The sequence below is a fragment of the Triticum dicoccoides genome, chromosome 7B (genome assembly GCF_002162155.2).
Source record: "Triticum dicoccoides isolate Atlit2015 ecotype Zavitan chromosome 7B, WEW_v2.0, whole genome shotgun sequence".
Taxonomy (NCBI): domain Eukaryota; kingdom Viridiplantae; phylum Streptophyta; class Magnoliopsida; order Poales; family Poaceae; genus Triticum; species Triticum dicoccoides.
The window spans coordinates 544,603,198-544,622,769 of NC_041393.1; the positions used below are offsets into that span (position 1 = coordinate 544,603,198).

Genomic DNA, 19,572 nt, shown 5'->3' on the forward strand with positions numbered 1-19,572 from the left:
TAATATCTCTATCTCTACTACTACTACAAATGCACCAGTTGCAATTCTTTTAAACCTATCAATATTAATGTACACAGGAGAGACACCACCCTCCGATCTAATCCACTTAACTAAATCTAACACTCCTATTACTCCGGTGGTTTGCCACCAATCGAATGGCCAACATTCAATGTTTTGCCACAACCCCAAGTATGTCATGTCCCAATCACTTACATTGCGCTTGGATGTACCCATTGAAGGGCTTGAATTGGATTGACATTCCAAACTTTCATTTCACCTGTTTATTGGACACTGAATTAGCAGCACGTAATAGAAACAAATTTTCAGCCCGAATTGACCTGCACGCGAAGGCCCCACCAACAATACGGAGGGCTCCCGCTTGGAATTGCCCTAAAATGGCTGGCTCCCGCAAAACATACTGATTCGACTTTCTTTCCCTCTCCCCGCAAACAGAAAAAGAAAGATTGAAAGGGCGGCTGTGGCCACGAATCTGGACGGCCGCCATGAAGCTTGGCGGCGGCTTGCAGGTGCACTCCCTCCCATTTGCTGCTCCTCCCGCAACATCTCCTGATGTTGTCCGCCCCCATCTCCCTCATCGCCGGCCATTCCTCCTCCCAGTGATGCCACCCTACCTCGTCCCCAGTTGCTCCTCGCCCTCACATGTCGCCTCCTCTGGAAGCCTCCATGTATACTGAAGGAAATATGCCCTAGAGGCAATAATAAAGTTATTATTTATTTCCTCATATCATGATAAATGTTTATTATTCATGTTAGAATTGTATTAACCGAAAACATAATACATGTGTGAATACATAGACAAACATAGTGTCACTAGTATGCCTCTACTTGATTAGCTCGTTAATCAAAGATGGTTAAGTTTCCTAACCATAGACATGAGTTGTCATTTGATTAACGGGATCACATCATTAGGAGAATGATGTGATTGACTTGGCCCATTCCGTTAGCTTAGCACTTGATTGTTTAGTATGTTGCTATTGCTTTCTTCATGACTTATACATGTTTCTATGACTATGAGATTATGCAACTCCCGTTTACCGGAGGAACACTTTGTGTGCTACCAAACGTCACAACGTAACTGGGTGATTATAAAGGTGCTCTACAGGTGTCTCCGAAGGTACTTGTTGAGTTGGCGTATTTCAAGATTAGGATTTGTCACTCTGATTGTCAGAGAGGTATCTCGGGCCCTCTCGGTAATGCACATCACTATAAGCCTTGCAAGCAATGTGACTAATGAGTTAGTTGCGGGATGATGCATTACATAACGAGTAAAGGGACTTGCCGGTAACGAGATTGAACTAGGTATTGAGATACCGACGATCGAATCTCGGGCAAGTAACATACCGATGACAAAGGGAACAACGTATGTTGTTATGCGGTTTGACCGATAAAGATCTTCATAGAATATGTGGGAACCAATATGAGCATCCAGGTTCCGCTATTGGTTATTGACCGGAGACGTGTCTCGGTCATGTCTACATAGTTCTCGAACCCGTAGGGTCCGCATGCTTAAAGTTCGGTGACGATCGGTATTATGAGTTTTTGTGTTTTGATGTACCGAAGGTAGTTTGGAGTCTTGGATATGATCGCAGACATGATGAGGAGTCTTGAAATGGTCAAGACGTAAAGATCGATATATTGGACGACTATGTTCGACACCGGAAGTGTTTCGGGAGGTTTCGGACATTTACTGCAGTACTGGGGGGTTACCGGACCCCCCCCCCGGGGGGGGGAGTGTATTGGTCCTAATGGGCCTTAGTGGGAGAAGAGGAGGGGCGGCCAGGGCAACCGTGCGCCCCCTCCCCCTCTAGTCCGAATTGGACAATGAGGGGGGGGGGCTTTTTCCTTCTCCTCCTCTCTCCCTTCCTTCCCTTTTCCTACTCCTACAAGGAAAAGAGGAGTCCTACTCCCGGTGGGAGTAGGACTCCCACCTTGGCGCGCCCTCTTCCTGGCCGGCCGCCTCCCCCCTTGCCCCTTTATATACAGGGGCAGGGGGCACCTCTAGACACACAAATTGATCTGTTGATCTATTCCAGCCGTGTGCGGTGCCCCCCTCCACCATATTCCACCTCGGTCATATCGTAGCGGTGCTTAGGCGAAGCCCTGCGTCGGTAGCAACATCATCACCGTCACCATGCCGTCGTGCTGACGGAACTCTCCGTGAAGCTCTACTGGATCGGAGTTCGCGGGACGTCATCGAGCTGAACGTGTGCTGAACTCGGAGGTGTCGTACATTCGGTACTTGGATCGGTCGGATCGTGAAGACGTACGACTACATCAACCGCATTGTGCTAACGCTTTCGCTTTCGGTCTACGAGGGTACGTGGACTCACTCTCCCCGCTCGTTGCTATGCATCACCATGATCTTGCGTGTGCGTAGGATTTTTTTTGAATACTACGTTCCCCAACATATGCGCCAGCGACGATCGTCTCTTCCTTACCCCTGGTCCATCTCCATCTGTCCTATCCCCTGAGCAACTCGTTTCTTCTCTGCTCGCATCCAGGAGACACCATCCCCCCTTTTCCTTTCACTACACGATGCAGCAGACCACCAGGCACCAGCACCCCCGTTCCCTTTCCCTGCTCCCCCTAATGCAGCAGGACACAATCATATTGTTTGGAACTATCATATTTGAGTCCATGGAATGTCTATGAATTGTCATAGATACATGTGTTAAGTCTATCATATTTGTTGTATCTATGAATATTTGAGGCTGAAATATTGTTTGGAACTATATATTTGAGTCTAGTACTATTTGTTTAGAAATAGTGTCATGTTATCGTAAGAGAATATTGTTGTTATGTGACCATTTTGTGTTGTTGCGATTTCTATTACTATATATTCATTCAGTTATAACCAAATCCGAGCAAATTCCTATTTTGAGTCATGTAGAATAAGGTATAGTCTTCATCGTAATGCTGCTATGCAATTTCATAGTTTGTCAACCAAATACAATTTGGTATTGCAATCTCATAGGCATTTCAATTGCCAATTCAGTGAATAACCAAACATGTGAATTCTTATTCATGCCATTTCAATTTCTTCACTAAATTGGAGATCCAATCCAATTTAATATGGAGCTATCCATGACCTTCCTCACACGATTCTCTCCTAATTAATAGCATACATAATATTCATGCGAACACTAGCAATTAACTACTTCCTCCATTACTAAATATAAGTCTTTTTTATCAAGTTTAAAATGCGGAGTGCAAAGAAACGGAGCGAGAATTTAATTGATACATACAACTATTGAAGTAAATGTGTGATACACTCTTTCTTGATAATATCTCTATCTCTACTACTAGAAATGCACCAGTTGCAATTCTTTTAAACCTATCAATATTAATGTACACAGGAAAGACACCACCCTCCGATCTAATCCACTTAACTAAATCTAACACTCCTATTACTCCGGTGGTTTCCCACCAATCGAATGGCCAACATTAAATGTTCCGCCACAACCCCACGTATGTCATGCCCCAACCACTTACCTTGCACTTGGATGTACCCATTGAAGGGCTTGACTTGGATTTGGCATTCCAAACTTTCATTTCACCCGTTTGGATGGACACTGAATTTAGCAGCACGTAATGGAAACAAATTTTCAGCCTGAATGGACCTGCACGCGAAGGCCCCGCCAACAATACGGAGGGCTCCCGCTTGGAATTGCCCTAAAATGGCCGGCTCCCACAAAACATACTGATTCGACTTTCTTTCCCTCTCCCCACAAACAGATAAAGAAAGATAGAAAGGGCGGTTGCGGCCACGAATCTGGACGGCCACCACGAAGCTCGGCGGCGGCTTGTAGGTGCACCCCCTCCCATTTGTTGCTCCTCCCGCAGCATCTCCCGATGTGCCCGCTCCATCTCCCTCATCGCCAGTCAGTCCTCCTCCCAGTGACGCCACCCTACCTCGTCCCCAGTTGCTCCTCGCCCTCACATGTCGCCTCCTCTCGAAGCCTCCATGCATGCACCAGTGATGATCGTCTCTTCCTCGTCCCTGGTCCATCTCCATCTCTCATATCCCCTGAGCAGTTCGTTTCTTCTCTGCTGGCATCCAGGAGACGCCACCGCCCCTTTTCCTTACACTGCTCGATGCAGTAGACCACCAGCCACCAGCACGCCATTTCCCTTTCCCTGCTCCCCCTAATGCAGCAGGACACCATCATATTGTTTGGAACTATCATATTTGAGTCCATGTATTGGTTGGAATGTCTATGAACTATCATAGATACATATGTTAAGTCTATCATATTTGTTGTATCTATGAATATGAGGCTGAAATATTGTTTGGAACTATATATTTGAGTCTATGTACTATTTGTTTAGAAATAGTGTCATGTTATCGTAAGAGAATATTGTTGTTGTGTGACAATTTTGTGTTGTTACGATTTCTATTAACTATATATTCATTCAATTATAACCACATCTGAGCAAATTCCATTTTTGAGTCATGTAGAACAAGGTATAGTCTTCATTGTAATGCTACTATGCAATTTCATAGTTTGTCATCCAAACACGATTTGGTATTGAAACCTCATAGGCATTTCAATTGCCAATTTAGTGTATAACCAAACATGTGAATTCTTATTCATGCCATTTCAATTTCTTCATTGAATTGGAGATCCAGTCCAATTTAGTACGGAGCTATCCGTGACCTTCCTCACACGATCCTCTCCTAATTAATAGCATACATAATATCCATGCGAACGCTAGTAATTATCTACTTCCTCCGTTCATAAATATAAGTCTTTTTAGATATTTGAATATTGACTAGATATGGACCAAAATGAGTGAATCTATACTCTAAAATACGTCTATATACATTCGTATGTAGTCTTATTGAAATCTCTAGAAAGATTTATATTTAGAAACAGAGGGAGTATATCTTAGCTAATATAAACATGCAATTAATATCTTGTCAAATAGAATATTAGTAATTTAGTATGCAACAAAATTGATATATTGTCTAATATTAACGTGCATGATTTTATTTAGGGTAACGTTGCCAATTTATTCAGAGTCCGCAGCCCCGTGATCTGTTACCTCCGAGCCAATACACTCTGGAGGAACATGGAACAAAGTTTTACACAAAGAGTTACAACAACCATTCCTAGCTATGATATGTGCGACCTTATTTGCCGACCGTCCCACCCAAGCAACCTGAAATTCATGAAAAGACCCTAGCAACACTTTGATCTCTTCAACCAGTAGCCCATTACCTGAAAGATCATTTTGATCAGACACTGTTTTCCTTGCCGCCACTTGCGAGTCTGTCTGTATGATCACCTTTTGGACATTGAGGGAATATATTACCAACAAGCTTACCAACAAATTACTACTGTTTTTGAATAATTGTCAATAAATTATTGGAGATGCTTAAAAGCAAGCTTCCCTGATCCAGCAGTCTCGCTACACCAGATCTGGCATCGGCCCGCACGTAGAAGCACCCGGAAGGGCCCCAAAATCGCCAGAAAAGGAAAGCCAACGTTGGCCCTTGGCTGACAGACGTAAAGGAAGTACCGGCGCGGCCACGGACGCCGACCACCGGCGGCACCGAAGCAGTGAACCCAGGTCGGCCAAACCCACCGAGAAAGAAACAGAGAGAAAGGGCACGAACGAACGTGTACACGACCAAATAGGTCAATAGACCATTCCAAAAAAACAAAACAAAAAAAAGGTCAATCCGCACCCACCGCTGCCCGCACACACGTCGGACCAGCGGGGCCCACGGACGTAAGCGCGGGGCGAGCGAGCCACCGCAGCGCGCCGACTCCGGCCTGTGGCCTGAGATTTGCCGATTTTTAAATACGTGCACGCCATGTCCGATTTCGACGCCTCCATCCCATCGGTCGTCGCCTCGTTTCCTCCACCGGGGCCTCGCCTTCTTTCCGTCGGCTCCCCCCTTTCCCGCTGCCTTAACGCGGAAACTTCTGTCGCCAGTCTTCCTTCTCCGCGCTGCCGCTGTCGCTGGGGATCAGCTAAGCAAAGCTAGCGAAGCGAAGCCCGACGGATGGAGCCGCCCCGTGGCGCTTCCCGCGCTCCCCTGGCCCTCATCCTCCTCCTCCTCCTCGCGCTGACGGCGGCGCTCGCCCCCGGCCGCGCGGCCGCCACCGGCGTCTTCGAGGTGCGCCGCAAGTTCCCGCGCCACCACGGAGGCGGCGCCGGCGGGGGCAAGCACCTGGCGGACCTCCGGGAGCACGACGCTCGCCGCCACGGCCGCTCCCTCGCCGCCGCCGTCGACCTGCCCCTCGGCGGCAACGGCCTCCCCACCGAGACCGGGTAATAATCAGTCGATTCGCGCGCCCGCGCCGCTCCTTTCTACTCCTACTGTAGCGCGTAGCGTGCGTTTTCCCCTCTCGCTCTCCGGCGGGCGCGTCTGACCGGGAACGGGAAGTGCAGGCTCTACTTCACGCAGATTGGGATCGGCACACCGGCCAAGAGCTACTACGTGCAGGTGGACACCGGCAGCGACATACTCTGGGTCAACTGCGTCTCCTGCGACACCTGCCCCCGCAAGAGCGGCCTCGGGGTACTCCACTCGCTCGCTCGCATCTCTTCCGTTTCCCCTGCAATTGCTCTGCTCTGCTCTGCGGATTCGATGCTTGCTCAGGCGTTAGCGTTCGATTTGGTTCCTGAATCCTGACGACCGGCTGTGTTGGGGCTGTAGATAGAGCTGACGCTGTACGACCCCAGTGGATCGTCGAGCGGCACCGGGGTCACGTGCGGCCAGGAGTTCTGCGTCGCTACTCACGGCGGCGTGCTCCCATCCTGCGTCCCCGCCGCGCCGTGTCAGTACAGCATCTCATACGGAGACGGAAGCTCCACCACTGGGTTCTTTGTCACGGACTTCTTGCAGTACAACCAGGTGTCCGGCAATAGCCAAACCACCTTGGCCAATACAAGCATCACGTTTGGGTACGCTCTCTAGGAAAGACTTTAATTCCTTCGGCAGTGAGCTGGCAGTTTAATTTATCATTCATCTGCAGGTGTGGTGCTAAGATTGGTGGAGATTTGGGGTCGTCAAGCCAGGCCCTTGACGGGATTCTTGGATTTGGTCAGTCAAATTCATCCATGCTGTCGCAGTTAGCGGCTGCAGGAAAAGTGAGGAAGGTCTTCGCACATTGCTTGGACACCATAAATGGTGGAGGAATTTTTGCTATTGGGGATGTCGTGCAGCCGAAAGTTAGCACAACGCCGTTGGTGCCCGGCATGTATGTCATCTTACCGTTCCATGTTTACTTCCTTCGGGTGTTTCTTCATGATTCCTCGGTGTGTGCTCTGCGCTGATGATGTGGTGCTAGTAGATGATATGAAACTACAGAGCTATGGACACAGACTTTAGAATCCATTAGACTTAATAGGAACTAGACCGAGTACATGAGGTGTGACTTTAGTGGTGTTGGAAGCGATCTGGTTTCAAAGATGCCACACCAGGAAAACCAAATGTGACTTAACCAAGAGATCTAGTTTCTAACATGCCACATCAGATATTTTGTTGACTCTCCATGTCTGACACTTCGACCTGTTCATGTGAAGTTATATTAAAATGTATTGATAATTGGGTCCTACTACTAACTCTATGTCAATTAATTGTTTCTGCAGCTATTTTGTTATATCTATCACAGTTCAGCCACAGGCATAGTTTAGTAATAAGAGCCTAGGACAAACCACCCATCTTTAGACATAATTTAGGAGACTAGTCAAGGACAACTATTCTTTTATCATGATATAATTTTAGGAAATATACATTGCTTGTACATCTACTTTTGCCATGTGAGTCACTGATTTTTTGTATTTGACACCCTATGAGAACTAACTTTGTAGGCCGCATTACAATGTCAACTTGGAAGCAATTGATGTTGGTGGTGTTAAGCTACAGCTTCCAACTAATATTTTTGATATAGAGGAAAGTAAAGGTACCATTATTGACAGTGGAACAACATTGGCGTATCTACCACAGGTGGTTTATAATGCTATAATGTCTAAGGTATGGAAGCTTCGACGAGAACCAATCCTTGCAGCGGAGGGCTTGTTGTCCTAATCATCACATCTTCTTCACTTGTTGGTTTATAGGTATTTGCTCGGTATGGAGATATGCCCTTAAAAAATGATCAAGATTTCCAATGTTTCAGATATTCTGGAAGGTATGCTCACTTCTCGATTGTGGCCCCTTATACACTCACTCTCCATGAAGTTCACTCTAGATGGTAGATATCGATAGTGGCCTTATTCACGACATGAAGGGATTATTTCCTCATTTGGTTCTTTTTTCTACTAAACAAGAGACTAGGCAAATGGATATCTTGATTCAAATAAAGATTGTTATTCTGATGTTTTTATCTTCCTGTGTTTCTAATACTTGTGCTCAATCTTTTGCAGTGTAGACGATGGATTTCCTATAATCACCTTTCACTTTGAGGGCGGCCTTCCACTGAATATTCATCCACATGACTATCTTTTTCAAAATGGGGTAATAACTAATAAACCATTGTTCTGGAATGTTTCTACTTTCTAGGAAAATATATAACTAGCAGCATTACATCTACAATTTAAGCACACAACTCAATTGTTGTCATGCTTACTTATGTTCTCCATGATTTGTTTAGTCTTGTGTTTTTTAGAAAGTCTACTTAACAATTTGTTGAACTGCATCAACAAACTTTTCAACTGGCTCCAGAAAACACACACACGAAATTTAATGCCTGTGTTTGCTGGTATTCTTAAGGTGACATAAAAATTTATGTTTTGCTCCTTTTACTTCATTCCATGATTTCCTTGCTTTCTGACTGTATAAAATGTATGAGGGTTTCTATATTCTGAGTAATCAATACATATTCCTATTCCGTACCTTGGGTGTTAGTGATATGCTTGGAGTGTACTTGTGACTCATTATATTCCCTCGTGTCATATATGGTGTATGTCAGAGACGCATAGTGAGTTACGTTTATGTAGTTCCATTTGACCCTGTGTTTTTATCTATCTTCAGTGTCACGTACTCATAATATTGTGCCATGCTTGCCTGTTGAACTGTCTTCATTTCAGAAGTATGTTCAATTAGTTTTAACTGTGGGATTTGTTCTTCTGGCCCTTCCCCGGACCTCGTACAAGCAGGAGTTACGTGCACAGGGCTGCCCTTTTTTTTGTGGGATTTGTTCTCCTAAAATGAAATGGCACAAAGTTGACCTTCTTTTTTGAGGAATAAAGTTTTCAACTTCTCTTCATGGCTCCATGAAGTTACTACTCCCTCTGATCCAAAATAAGTGTCATTGATTTAGTACAAAGTTGTACTAAATCAGCGACACTTATTTTTGGAAGGAGGGGGTACTAGACAGTGCCACTGCTAGCTGACTGTAACCGCAACTTGCTTCCAGAATTCAGATTTTCATAATTACATCTTTCTTGAGTAAAAACAGAACAAACAAGCTATCCCATGCCATTTCCTTTTTTGCTAGTCTTTGCTTAGCACATGAAGTAAACATTTAACAGCTGGCTCGTAGCAAGTCAAATACTGCCAGCTGTTCTTCAACACACGTCTGCCCTGTTTGTTTCCATAATTGTTTGATTTGGACTTTTGTCGGCTGTGATAGCTTAACTTTGGTTTGCCAGTCCCATAATAACACGGCTACGGGTTTGATGCCTCGAAATTCGCTCGGCTGTCTAAAATTACATGAGAGCCATGAAATTCTGGCTCGAAGTTTTTGCCTTCACCAAGTCTCTGGATATTTTCACCATGTCTTGCCAAGCTTCATGACCCTAGACTAGGATACCGAAGGAGCTCAAAGTGCTATGTAGAGATAGAACCATAGTTGGGGTCGTGAAGCCATAATTACCAAATGATGAGACAGCGGGTAGAGTGAGAAGATTGAAACCAGGAACGCGAACCACGACAACTTGGAGGAAGAGTGAGAAGAGTCACTGGCGGCGGCAAGGTCCTTCAATACACCATGGTTGAGAACCATGACGTTAAAAATATGCAGGAGACACGCTATCCTCGGTGGCAAGGTTCCTTCAAGACCGCCACCATGATGGGGAATCACGACGTTGAAGTATGCAGAAGACGTTGCACATGGAGGCAGAGTTCCTTCAAGGCGCCACCATGGTCGGGAACCATACCATTTGGATGACGTTGAAGATATGCAAGAGACGCGTCGTTCCTGGTGCAGGGTTCCTTCAAGGCATCGTTGAAGGTGTGCAGGAGACATATTGCCCTAGGAAAAAAAGTTCAAGAGCACAACCCACAACCATGGCTTGTAACCATAATGTCAAAGATATAGAAAAGACTCACGGTCACCGGGGGCGTAATTTCAAAATCGCCTCCAGGGTTAAGAGCCCTAAGGGCACTAACATCACGTCAAGCCACATGAGACAATGCAAGAAAGGATCAATGCCCCGAGACCACATCAGGTCATGATGGCCCTTTAAAGAAGAATTGCAACGTCGGGCAGCCCTCCATGGGAGGACCATGGCACTCAAACTGCCCCACGCGGCACAACACTATGGATGATCAGACGCACAAAATGTCCTAATGAAATGGCGAAGTCACCAGCTTGACTCAATAACGTTATAGCAAGAGGATCGCCATCAGTGACTCCATCTTGCCATCGTAGCTTGAAAAGGGAGGAAACACTGATGGCCCTATAATGCCCAAACCACGATCATCACCCCGTCGATGGCTTCAAAACCAAACAAAATTAGTCACACAAACTCTACATTTACATCCATTCGGGTTAGTGTGTTGCCCCTCTTTGGGATTGATGCAACAACTTGGACGGGCATTGCACAACCACTCGGATTGTCGACGGGCTATGGTATAAGGAGTCCACATCCTATTGATGCAAACGTCACTCATAGTGATCTAGATATGTGAGAATACGCACATACGCCTTCTGCCCATCACTACTACCTAGGCCAACCCGGAGATGGGAGTTTTGGCACCCATCCTCGCGGGCCCATCATGCATGTTGTTAGTTCATGACAAGTCCGTAAATCCGGAGTGCTACGGCCTAGCCACCTAGACAGAGCCAAGAACAAGGTGGGTCACCGGGAGTTGACGTATATCATTGTCGAGGATTAGAAGACTTCCAAACAACAACTAGAATGTGAGAGCCCTAACTCGTGAGCTCGAAAGCTAGAAGTCAGACCAAACATATGGATGCAAAGCACATCCTGCGCACACTACATCATTATTCTCAAAGTTGGATAGTAGAAGGTTCTTGAATATGAGGATACCTCGGAAAAGGAGGAGAGGGAGATCCTAGAATGGCATTCTTTTGATATCATATCACGCACACCCTCTCTTCCTCTCATGCATGAAGAGATGAGGGCAGATGGTAAATAGACATAGGAATCATTAGAGCCCTACAACGATATCACAAGGATACCCCTTCCACCATCCCACCTTTAAGATTAGAGAAGAGGCAAGGCATTGTATGTTAAAAGCCCAGGATCTCCCCCTGTAAAATTCCTGCCCTTGTAAATACATGGCCTCCCCTTAGTTGGAGGGGGGGGGGGGCACTTAGCACTCTCTCTCTCACTTGGCACATGGAACAAGAAAGGAGTGGAGGAGGCACGAGACTCGGCGACCTAGGCTGGAACGAGGTAAAGCCCCGGCTAGCTAGGCGTAGCCCGATTGAGGGCAAGGCAACGTGTGTGACATCTTGGCTTAATAAGAATGATAGACTACTCATGTGAACAAGTAATTCCTTCTTTTGTGGGAGCCCATTTGCAAGGAACCTCAAAGTTAAGCATGCTTGACTTGGAGCAACTTGAGGATGGGTGACCGACTGAGAGGTTGATCTTGGGTGCACACGAGTGAGGATAAAGTGTGTAGGAAAGACTAGTGTTGGGTTTGTGGGCCAATCTAGATCCTGTCAGACGAAATGGTTGGAAACTGGTGGTTGTGGCCGGGGCGTTACAAATGGTATCAAAGCCGACCCTCATAGTTACACGAGCATGTGTGGGTCAGTGGCGCATACATGTACATGGCGCATGTGGCTTGTCGTGTGGCACATGACATGGGCACATGTGGATGCTGGCACTGGTGTGCTTAAATGAGTGCCAAGTAAGAGGGAACGTTCCTGTTAGGACGAGGACGTCGGTTCCTTTGAGTGGGGGTGTATGTGACATCGTGGCTTTATAGGAATAATAGACTACTCATATCAACAAGGAATTCCTTTTTCTAATAGCCCATTCGCAAGGAACCTCAAAGTTAAGCGTGTTTGGCTTGGAACAATTTGAGGATATGGGTGACCGACTGGGAAGTTGATCCCGGGTGTGCACGAGTGAGGACAAAGTGCGCAGGAAGGACTAGTATTGGTCTGTGGGGCCCCCATCTAGACCCCGCAAGGGCACAACGTCTCAATAGGGATACTGTGGCCTGGAAGTGGGTGGGGCAATTGTTGCAAGCAATAGGCTTCTACCCCGAATGACATCACCAACGAGTACCCTCGGACGACATCGAGGACAAAGACCCGTCCATGAAGCTAGATCAAGGATGTAGATGGCGGTTTACCTCGGCTAGCTAGGCGCAACCCGGTCAAGGGCAAGGCAACGGCGCAGTATGGATACCGCGGCCCGGTGCCCTTGACGAGAGTGGGAGAATTGTCGCGAGCATTGGGCTTCTACCCTGAACGATGTCATCAACGAGGAGTCTCGGACGATATTGAGGATCAAGACCCGTCCATGGGGTTGAAAGCTAGATCAAGGATCCTGACGACGGTTTCCTAAAAGCGCCTGGTGTTGCTCGCACCTACAAGGGCCATTGCCCAATCGAGTCCTGCCCGCTGACCGGCTAGCGAGACCACCACCTGCCGCCCGAGTGGACACTGCGGTGGTCCCTTTACACTGCCCCACCCGCTAGCATCACCTTTTTGATGCTTTTGGTGAACTTGCTCATATTTAGGTGGAAACTCTTAAGACTTGAGAGAAGTTTGAAGACTCAAATTCGGCCATCTACACCAACCCTCGGACCACCACGTGGGTGGCCAGACCACACTGGGCGCCGTTGAAGAAAGGAGCGTTTTGACTGCTGAGGGCATCCTCTGGACAGACTAACCATGTGGCCCGGAATGCCTCCAAATATACTGTTCAGCCATACCCGACAACGGAAATTGTCTTTTGACTCTTAAAAGGCCCATCCAGAACGGGGAGTCCTTTGGATTCAACATCACTTGTGACAGGGTTTTGGAGTGGAGATATTTATTTCCTCATAATTGTTGTCATACCCCCATCTTTACTTGCCAGATTGAACAACTATTCGTTGAGCAAACATTTATTTGTTTATTTATCCCTATATCCTCCATTCCAGGGCCGCTTTGAACTTCCAGTCTACAAATGATGCTCCACGTAGTTAACCAATATTTCCATTTATGCTCTTCACTTTGCTAGAAAAACTTGGCTCTAGTAAATTTCATTCATTTGCGTACTCCCTTAGGTATCTTAAAAAGGACAACATACACATCAGTAGATTGGTCGGCACCGCATTGATCAGGAGTTGTCCTCCATAAGACAACAGCTTGCCCTTTCAACTACTGATTTTTTTTCTCAAACCTGTCTTCTGTCCCTTCCACTCATTGTTCAGGAGCTTACCCTAGTGAATAGGGATTTTGAGGTAATGGAACGGGAATTATCCCGACTCGCAACAGCTGCTTGTACTGGTCTCACCCTAATCGATATTGAACTTAGAAGTTCACTAAGATATTGTTTTAGTATCTATATTTCAGTCCCTCTGTTTGCATCACGACTCAGATTCTGGGATGACATGAACCCTAGTTGCAATATTATCCCGGAATTATTTCCAGAAGGCATCCTTTTGATTTCTAGCCGGTCCCAAGCCCGGGTGAAGGAGGAGGGTTGTGATAGGCTTGGCGAGCCAACGTAAAAATTAGCCAGTCCCATGGGTATGAAACCCATTTGAGCAAGAGTAGTACCAGGATGGGTGACCTCCTGGGAAGTCCTCGTGAAAGGGTTTCATATATAAGGGTTGTGATAGGCTTGGCGAGCCAACGTAAAAACTAGCCAGTCCATTGGGTATGAAACCCATTTGTGCGAGAGTAGTACTAGGATGGGTGACCTCCTGGGAAGTCCTCATGAAAGGGTTTCATATCTAGCCTACCCCAACTTGTTTGGGACAAAAGGCTTGGAAGAAGAAGAAGAAGGTCGGGTACATTTTGGAGTTTAATTCGGTTTGTCAGGATTCTAAACAAATAGTTGCGCAACTCATCAACCCTTTTTCTATATATAAAGTTGCTACTTGTGATTGTTTCCTGTAAGATGATTTTAGCTGTATTATCAATGCTGTCTGCTTGGCTCCTATGGAAGCATTGAAATGACTTCACCTTCAACGGAGCTACGCAGCATGTCTGCCGGCTTGAATATCCAGAAGGAGCTTGTGCCTGGTGCTGAGCTGGTGCATTAGGGTTGCACGGTATGATCCCCGGAGAGTAGTTGGGTCGCATTGTACCTGGGTGTGTGGCCTCTCTTGGGAGCCATGGGTCTGTAGACCTCTCTTTCCTCTTTTAGTGCACTGGTCCGCAAGTCTTTTATGTATTGGGGCGATTTATATTTTCAATGCCACTTTAATTAAGTTAATATAATCATATTCAGTTAACAAAATTATTGCGACATTACATATTTTGTAGTGCTGAATAGATTTCCTGCTATGCAGGAGCTGTACTGCATGGGGTTCCAGACTGGTGGATTACAAACCAAGGATGGAAAAGATATGGTGCTTTTGGGAGGTATGTTGGTTTCACGACACTTATTTTGGAATGGAGGGAGTATTAAACTAGTAGTTTTGTCCAGACGCTGCATCTAATGTTTACCAACTTATTTCAGATCTAGCATTTTCAAACAGGCTGGTTCTTTATGATTTAGAAAATCAAGTTATTGGATGGACCGATTACAACTGTAAGTTTCTTGTGCTTTTCTGTAAAAATACGACGGTGTTCCTTTATGCACTCAGCCAGAGACCATCTCGCACTACGAGAATGTTTGTAGAAAGAATATTCTACAAAACTTCATGTGAAACCTGCTCATTTTGGTTTCAGGCTCCTCCAGCATTAAAATCAAGGATGACAAGACTGGATCAATATACACTGTGAACGCGCATGATATCTCATCTGGATGGAGATTTCAGTGGCACAAGTCCTTGTTTGTATTGCTAGTAACGGCGCTGTGCAGCTATACAATGTTCTAACATAACCGCAGATCCTCACAACTCTGTATGCTTGTAGCCATTTTGTTGTGTTTTGTTGTTAGTTCTTACAGAGAAAGGAAAGGATAGGGGTATATACACCTATGTTGTCTTAGGAAAATGAGGGGAAAGGAAAGGAAATATACTGATTGTCATGTCAAGAATATATATGGAAAATGTTTGTCCATGAAATTTTTGCTGATGGCGTCAACTGCATATGATGTTCTGTTGGTTAGTAGCCATATTTTCTGTCATCATTTGCATCAAGGTAGTCAACCTCTCGAGCACGGGTACATCCGTGCATATCAACCCAATTAAGTGTACCCTTCGTTTTGCTCCCATTAGTTTGATTTTAGAAATATTAGTATTTGGATGCCACAGAAAATGTTGAATTATAAATCCCAAACTCTATTCCAGTGAGTTAGAATATGACCAAACATATTTTTTACTATCAGCAAAGAATCAAGTGAAATTTGTCTGGACCCGCCAAAGTGCACGATATTGCTTCTCGATGCCTCGAGTCATATTCGATCGTTTCTGATAATGTCTTGAAATCACATGGCATAAGGTTGAAAATTTAAATACCGAAGTTCTACTGAGGGCATCTGTACAAGTAAAAGGGACCCACTTGCACGAACTGATTTGCTGATAAGGTCTTCTTCCGGGCATGCCGTTCTTCGGTGTCGACGAGGTTGGCGAGTATGTTTATAGCAGACCCCAGGCGATGGTGTCGGTATGCACTTTGATAGCGGCGTAGGTGACGCTTGATTGCTCGGCTGTGTCATGTATAGCTGGCCAAACGGGCCGGCCCGCGAGCACGCCGGCACGGCCCGCCATGGCCAGGCACGGCACGGGCTAAACGGGCCGTGCCTGGCACGCGGCACGCCTTGGGCCGTGCCTGGGCCTGGAGCCTGGGCACGCGGGCTGGCACGGCACGGCCCGTTTAATTTTTTTATATATTTTTTAGATTTTTATATATATATATACCTAAAATACAGCCCAATAGGCCTAAAAACCAGCCCAGCAGGCTGAAAATGTGCAGCCCAGCGTGCTAAACGGGCCATCGGGCCGGCCCGTTTACTAATCAGGCCGTGCCTGGGCCAAGGAGCAGCGCCTGTGGGCCGGTACGGCACGGCCCGGCTATTAAACGTGCCATGGCGGGCCGTGCCGGGCCAGGCACGATTAGCACGGGCCGTGCCGTGCCGTGCCGGGCCGGCCCGTTTGGCCAGGTCTGGTGTCATGTGGTGTCGGCCTCTCTTGTACGTACTGTCTATGGTGCTTTGGACCTAGTCTAGCTAGGTATGACTTGTCGTTGTTCAGGTTTTTGCTTGGTTTACCTTCAATAAATTGAGTAGTCTTTCATTTCTTTTTTTACTAGCATTTTTGCTATGATTCCCTCCTTTCAGGTGTTTTTGTAATAGTCCTTTCTATGGATTTGACAGTTCTCCGGTCAGCATTCATTAAAAAAATAGCCACTTCTCCGTTCCATAGCGATTGCCCGTTGGAAAGCCCTTCTAGGGGTTACATGTGGATTAGTTGCCCCCGGGAGTCCTCCTATTCATCAGTGATATGCACGGAAGATAGCTTACAAACGCGCACCCCTTCCTCCCTTGCACGACCGGCCCATGTGCAGGCGCGTCGCCCCTGTTTTTTTAAACTCCAAAAAATGTTCGGAATTACAAGAATTTGAAAGAAATTTAAAAAAATAATTGAAAATTGTTCTAGAATTAAAAAAATCATTTTTTGTGAATTTTAAAAATGCTCATCAATTTAGAAAAATGTTCACCAATTAAAAAATATTCATGAATTTAAAAAATTGTTCCCAAATTTTAAAAATATTTGCTGTTTCAAAAAATGTCCGTGAATGTAAACATGTTGCCAAATTTGAAAAACGTTTTCGGATTTCAAAAAAATGTTCCCAGATTTCGGAAAATGTAATGAATTTGCAAAATGTACCTGAAATTTCACAAAATGCTCACATGATTAAAAAAATCAAATAAAAAAATGTTTGTGAATTTGAAAAATTGTTCACAATTTTGAAACAAATAATAAATTTCAAAATAAATTCCAAATTTTCAAAAAAGGTTTACGAGTTACACCGATTAGGTAAAAAATTCACTAATTCGAAAAGGTCCACGAGTTTTAAAAGAAGTTTGCGGAATTGATAAACAAAAAAGGAACAGAAAAGAAATATAAAAAACAAAAAATAGAATGAAAAAAACAAAAAAATGGTTCAAAAACCTACTCAAAACCGGTGGGAGAAAAACACAGCACGTCATGTTTTTTTTGAAATAAAACGAAATTTTATTCATTAGAAATAACCAATACATGTTACTCAAAAAAAAAAAAGAAATGACCAATACACGTTTGTGAGGATGAGTACAATTTCATTGATAGGCTCCTCGAACCAATCTGAAGTTGAAGAAAATCTAGCTAATCTAGCAAGTTCAAGTGCTACTCTATTTGCCTCTCTATTACAATGTTCGAATCTAGTCATGATAAAATCACATGCGTAGTGGAAGCAGTCATCGAAAATTACCGCTGCCGCACCTGTTGACTGTCCTCCATCCTGCATGGTCTCAATCACCTCTAGATTATTTGAGTTGATGATTAGGCGATTGCACCCTGCCCTTTGCGCTAGTGTTAGTCCAAATTTGAGGGCCAAAGCTTCCGCCATCAGAACATCCGCGCAATGGTCAGTCTTTTCATTCCTCCTGCAATAAACCTACCTTTGTCGTCTCGCAAAACCGCCCCCATCGTACCCTTCAGCATGTCATGGTCAAAAGAGGCGTCAACATTGAGTTTCACGAAACCCCTAGGGGGACAATGGCAACCCCCTTTTTTATGGATGCCTTTGAAGATGATGCATTTACAAAATTGTATGTGAGGGCTATGATCCCTATTGATATCTGAGTTGCATTCTGAGTTGTTTCCTTGTGCACTAATTTCTTTCTCTTGCACCATAGATACCAAGCTGAAATAGCTATCATTTCTCGTATATTTTGATGCCCATAATACGCAAAGCTTGATCTGGAAGAATTAAAAGGTATTCCAGTATCGCCTCTCCAGCACGATCAACCTCACAAGCTCTATCAATAATCTCATCTATTCCTAGCCTCTTTCAAACCTCCTTTGCTTTAGTACATAGGAAAAGCATGTGCTTCGTGTCTTCTACACCCTAAGAGCAAGTAGGACAAAGGGGCGAGACCTTCATGTGTCTATTAGCAAGTGTTGCCCGGCATGGGAGAGTGCCATGTAACGTACGTCATATAAATTTTTTACTGCAGGAAACTTTGGTGTTGAACCTCTACTTGCGTGAACGCCCGTACCAGGCACCTGTGCAGGGTGTGCGCCCCACCGAATCAGAAGGTCCCAAAAATTGACATACTCAGTACAAATAGCAGGTATGAAAAAAAAGAATAATCAAAGTAAGGGACACACTACTAGTACTAGTACTAGCTCTGTATTCTCTGCATCCTCAAAAAAAAATATATCTGTATTCTCTGCCCTAAAAAAAAAAACTCTGTATTCTCTAAAAAAAACTACTAGTACAGCCTCTAATCGCCCATGGCTTTCTCTTGCTCGTCATCTTCCTCGGATCAGAGGCAGGAAGGCCTCTATACGAGCCGATGGATTTCTGTAATCCAACAGCCATAACTAGACACATGCAAAGCACGTGAAATCTCCATCGAAACATGGTAGTAGTAGCCCTCCGTTCCAAAATAGATGATCAAACTTTATATTAACTTTAATACTCCCTCCGTCCGGAATTATTTATCGTAGGAGTGGATGTATCTAGACGTATTTTAGTTCTAGATACATCCATTTCTATCTATTTTTGCGACGACTAATTTCGGACGGAGGGAATACAAAGTTGGGTCATCTATTTTAGAACGGAAGTACCCGGAAAACGAAACTCCGTGAAGCATCCCCATCCCATCGGATCGCTGCCCCCAGCCAAAAAGACAGCCCGGGCACGGGCCACCCCCGTCCGCATGCGGTGAGGTCAACATGCAGAGTCCACCAACTCCAGGACAGGCAATCACACCCGACCGACACGGTGCGCCTCGCCAGCCAAGTACAAAGAGACACATCTCGCGCATGGACGGACATGGCACCCCCACCCCGTCACGTCGCAGCACGCAGGCAGCAGGCTCGCACGCCGCGCAGCGCAGCGCAGCGGTCAAAGCAGCGTCAAGCCTCGGAGAGGGCTGCCTCCGCACGCACCACACCGCAGCTGTGTGCGCGCCCCTGCCGAAGCAGAAGCATGGCGCTGAGACCGACACCACCCGCCGTCCCAGAAGAGAAGGCCTGGACAGGGAGACTCCTCGCAGCAGACACACAGAGAGCCGTAC

At 45.6% G+C, this 19,572-nt stretch overlaps 1 protein-coding gene across 1 annotated transcript; it reads left to right on the forward strand.

The window, feature by feature from the left end:
* Window positions 1–5,863: 5,863 nt before the first annotated feature.
* Window positions 5,864–15,419, forward strand: LOC119337281 (aspartic proteinase 39-like). The gene is made up of 10 exons (XM_037609396.1): window positions 5,864–6,303; window positions 6,424–6,553; window positions 6,692–6,939; window positions 7,011–7,235; window positions 7,849–8,011; window positions 8,098–8,168; window positions 8,404–8,494; window positions 14,690–14,762; window positions 14,860–14,931; window positions 15,072–15,419. Exons 1-10 carry the CDS (start codon window positions 6,035–6,037, stop codon window positions 15,218–15,220), a joined length of 1,491 nt encoding a protein of 496 aa, XP_037465293.1. The 5' UTR covers window positions 5,864–6,034; the 3' UTR covers window positions 15,221–15,419.
* The last annotated feature ends 4,153 nt before the right edge of the window (window positions 15,420–19,572 follow it).

What these genes read in the sequence shown, in the direction of transcription:
- LOC119337281 (XM_037609396.1), top strand. Translation starts at nt 6,035, where the DNA reads ATGGAGCCGCCCCGTGGCGCTTCCCGCGCTCCCCTGGCCCTCATCCTC. An exon ending in AATACAAGCATCACGTTTGG is followed by an intron (nt 6,940 to 7,010) that starts GTACGCTCTCTA and finishes ATTCATCTGCAG; the next exon opens with GTGTGGTGCTAAGATTGGTG. An exon ending in AGATATGGTGCTTTTGGGAG is followed by an intron (nt 14,763 to 14,859) that starts GTATGTTGGTTT and finishes AACTTATTTCAG; the next exon opens with ATCTAGCATTTTCAAACAGG.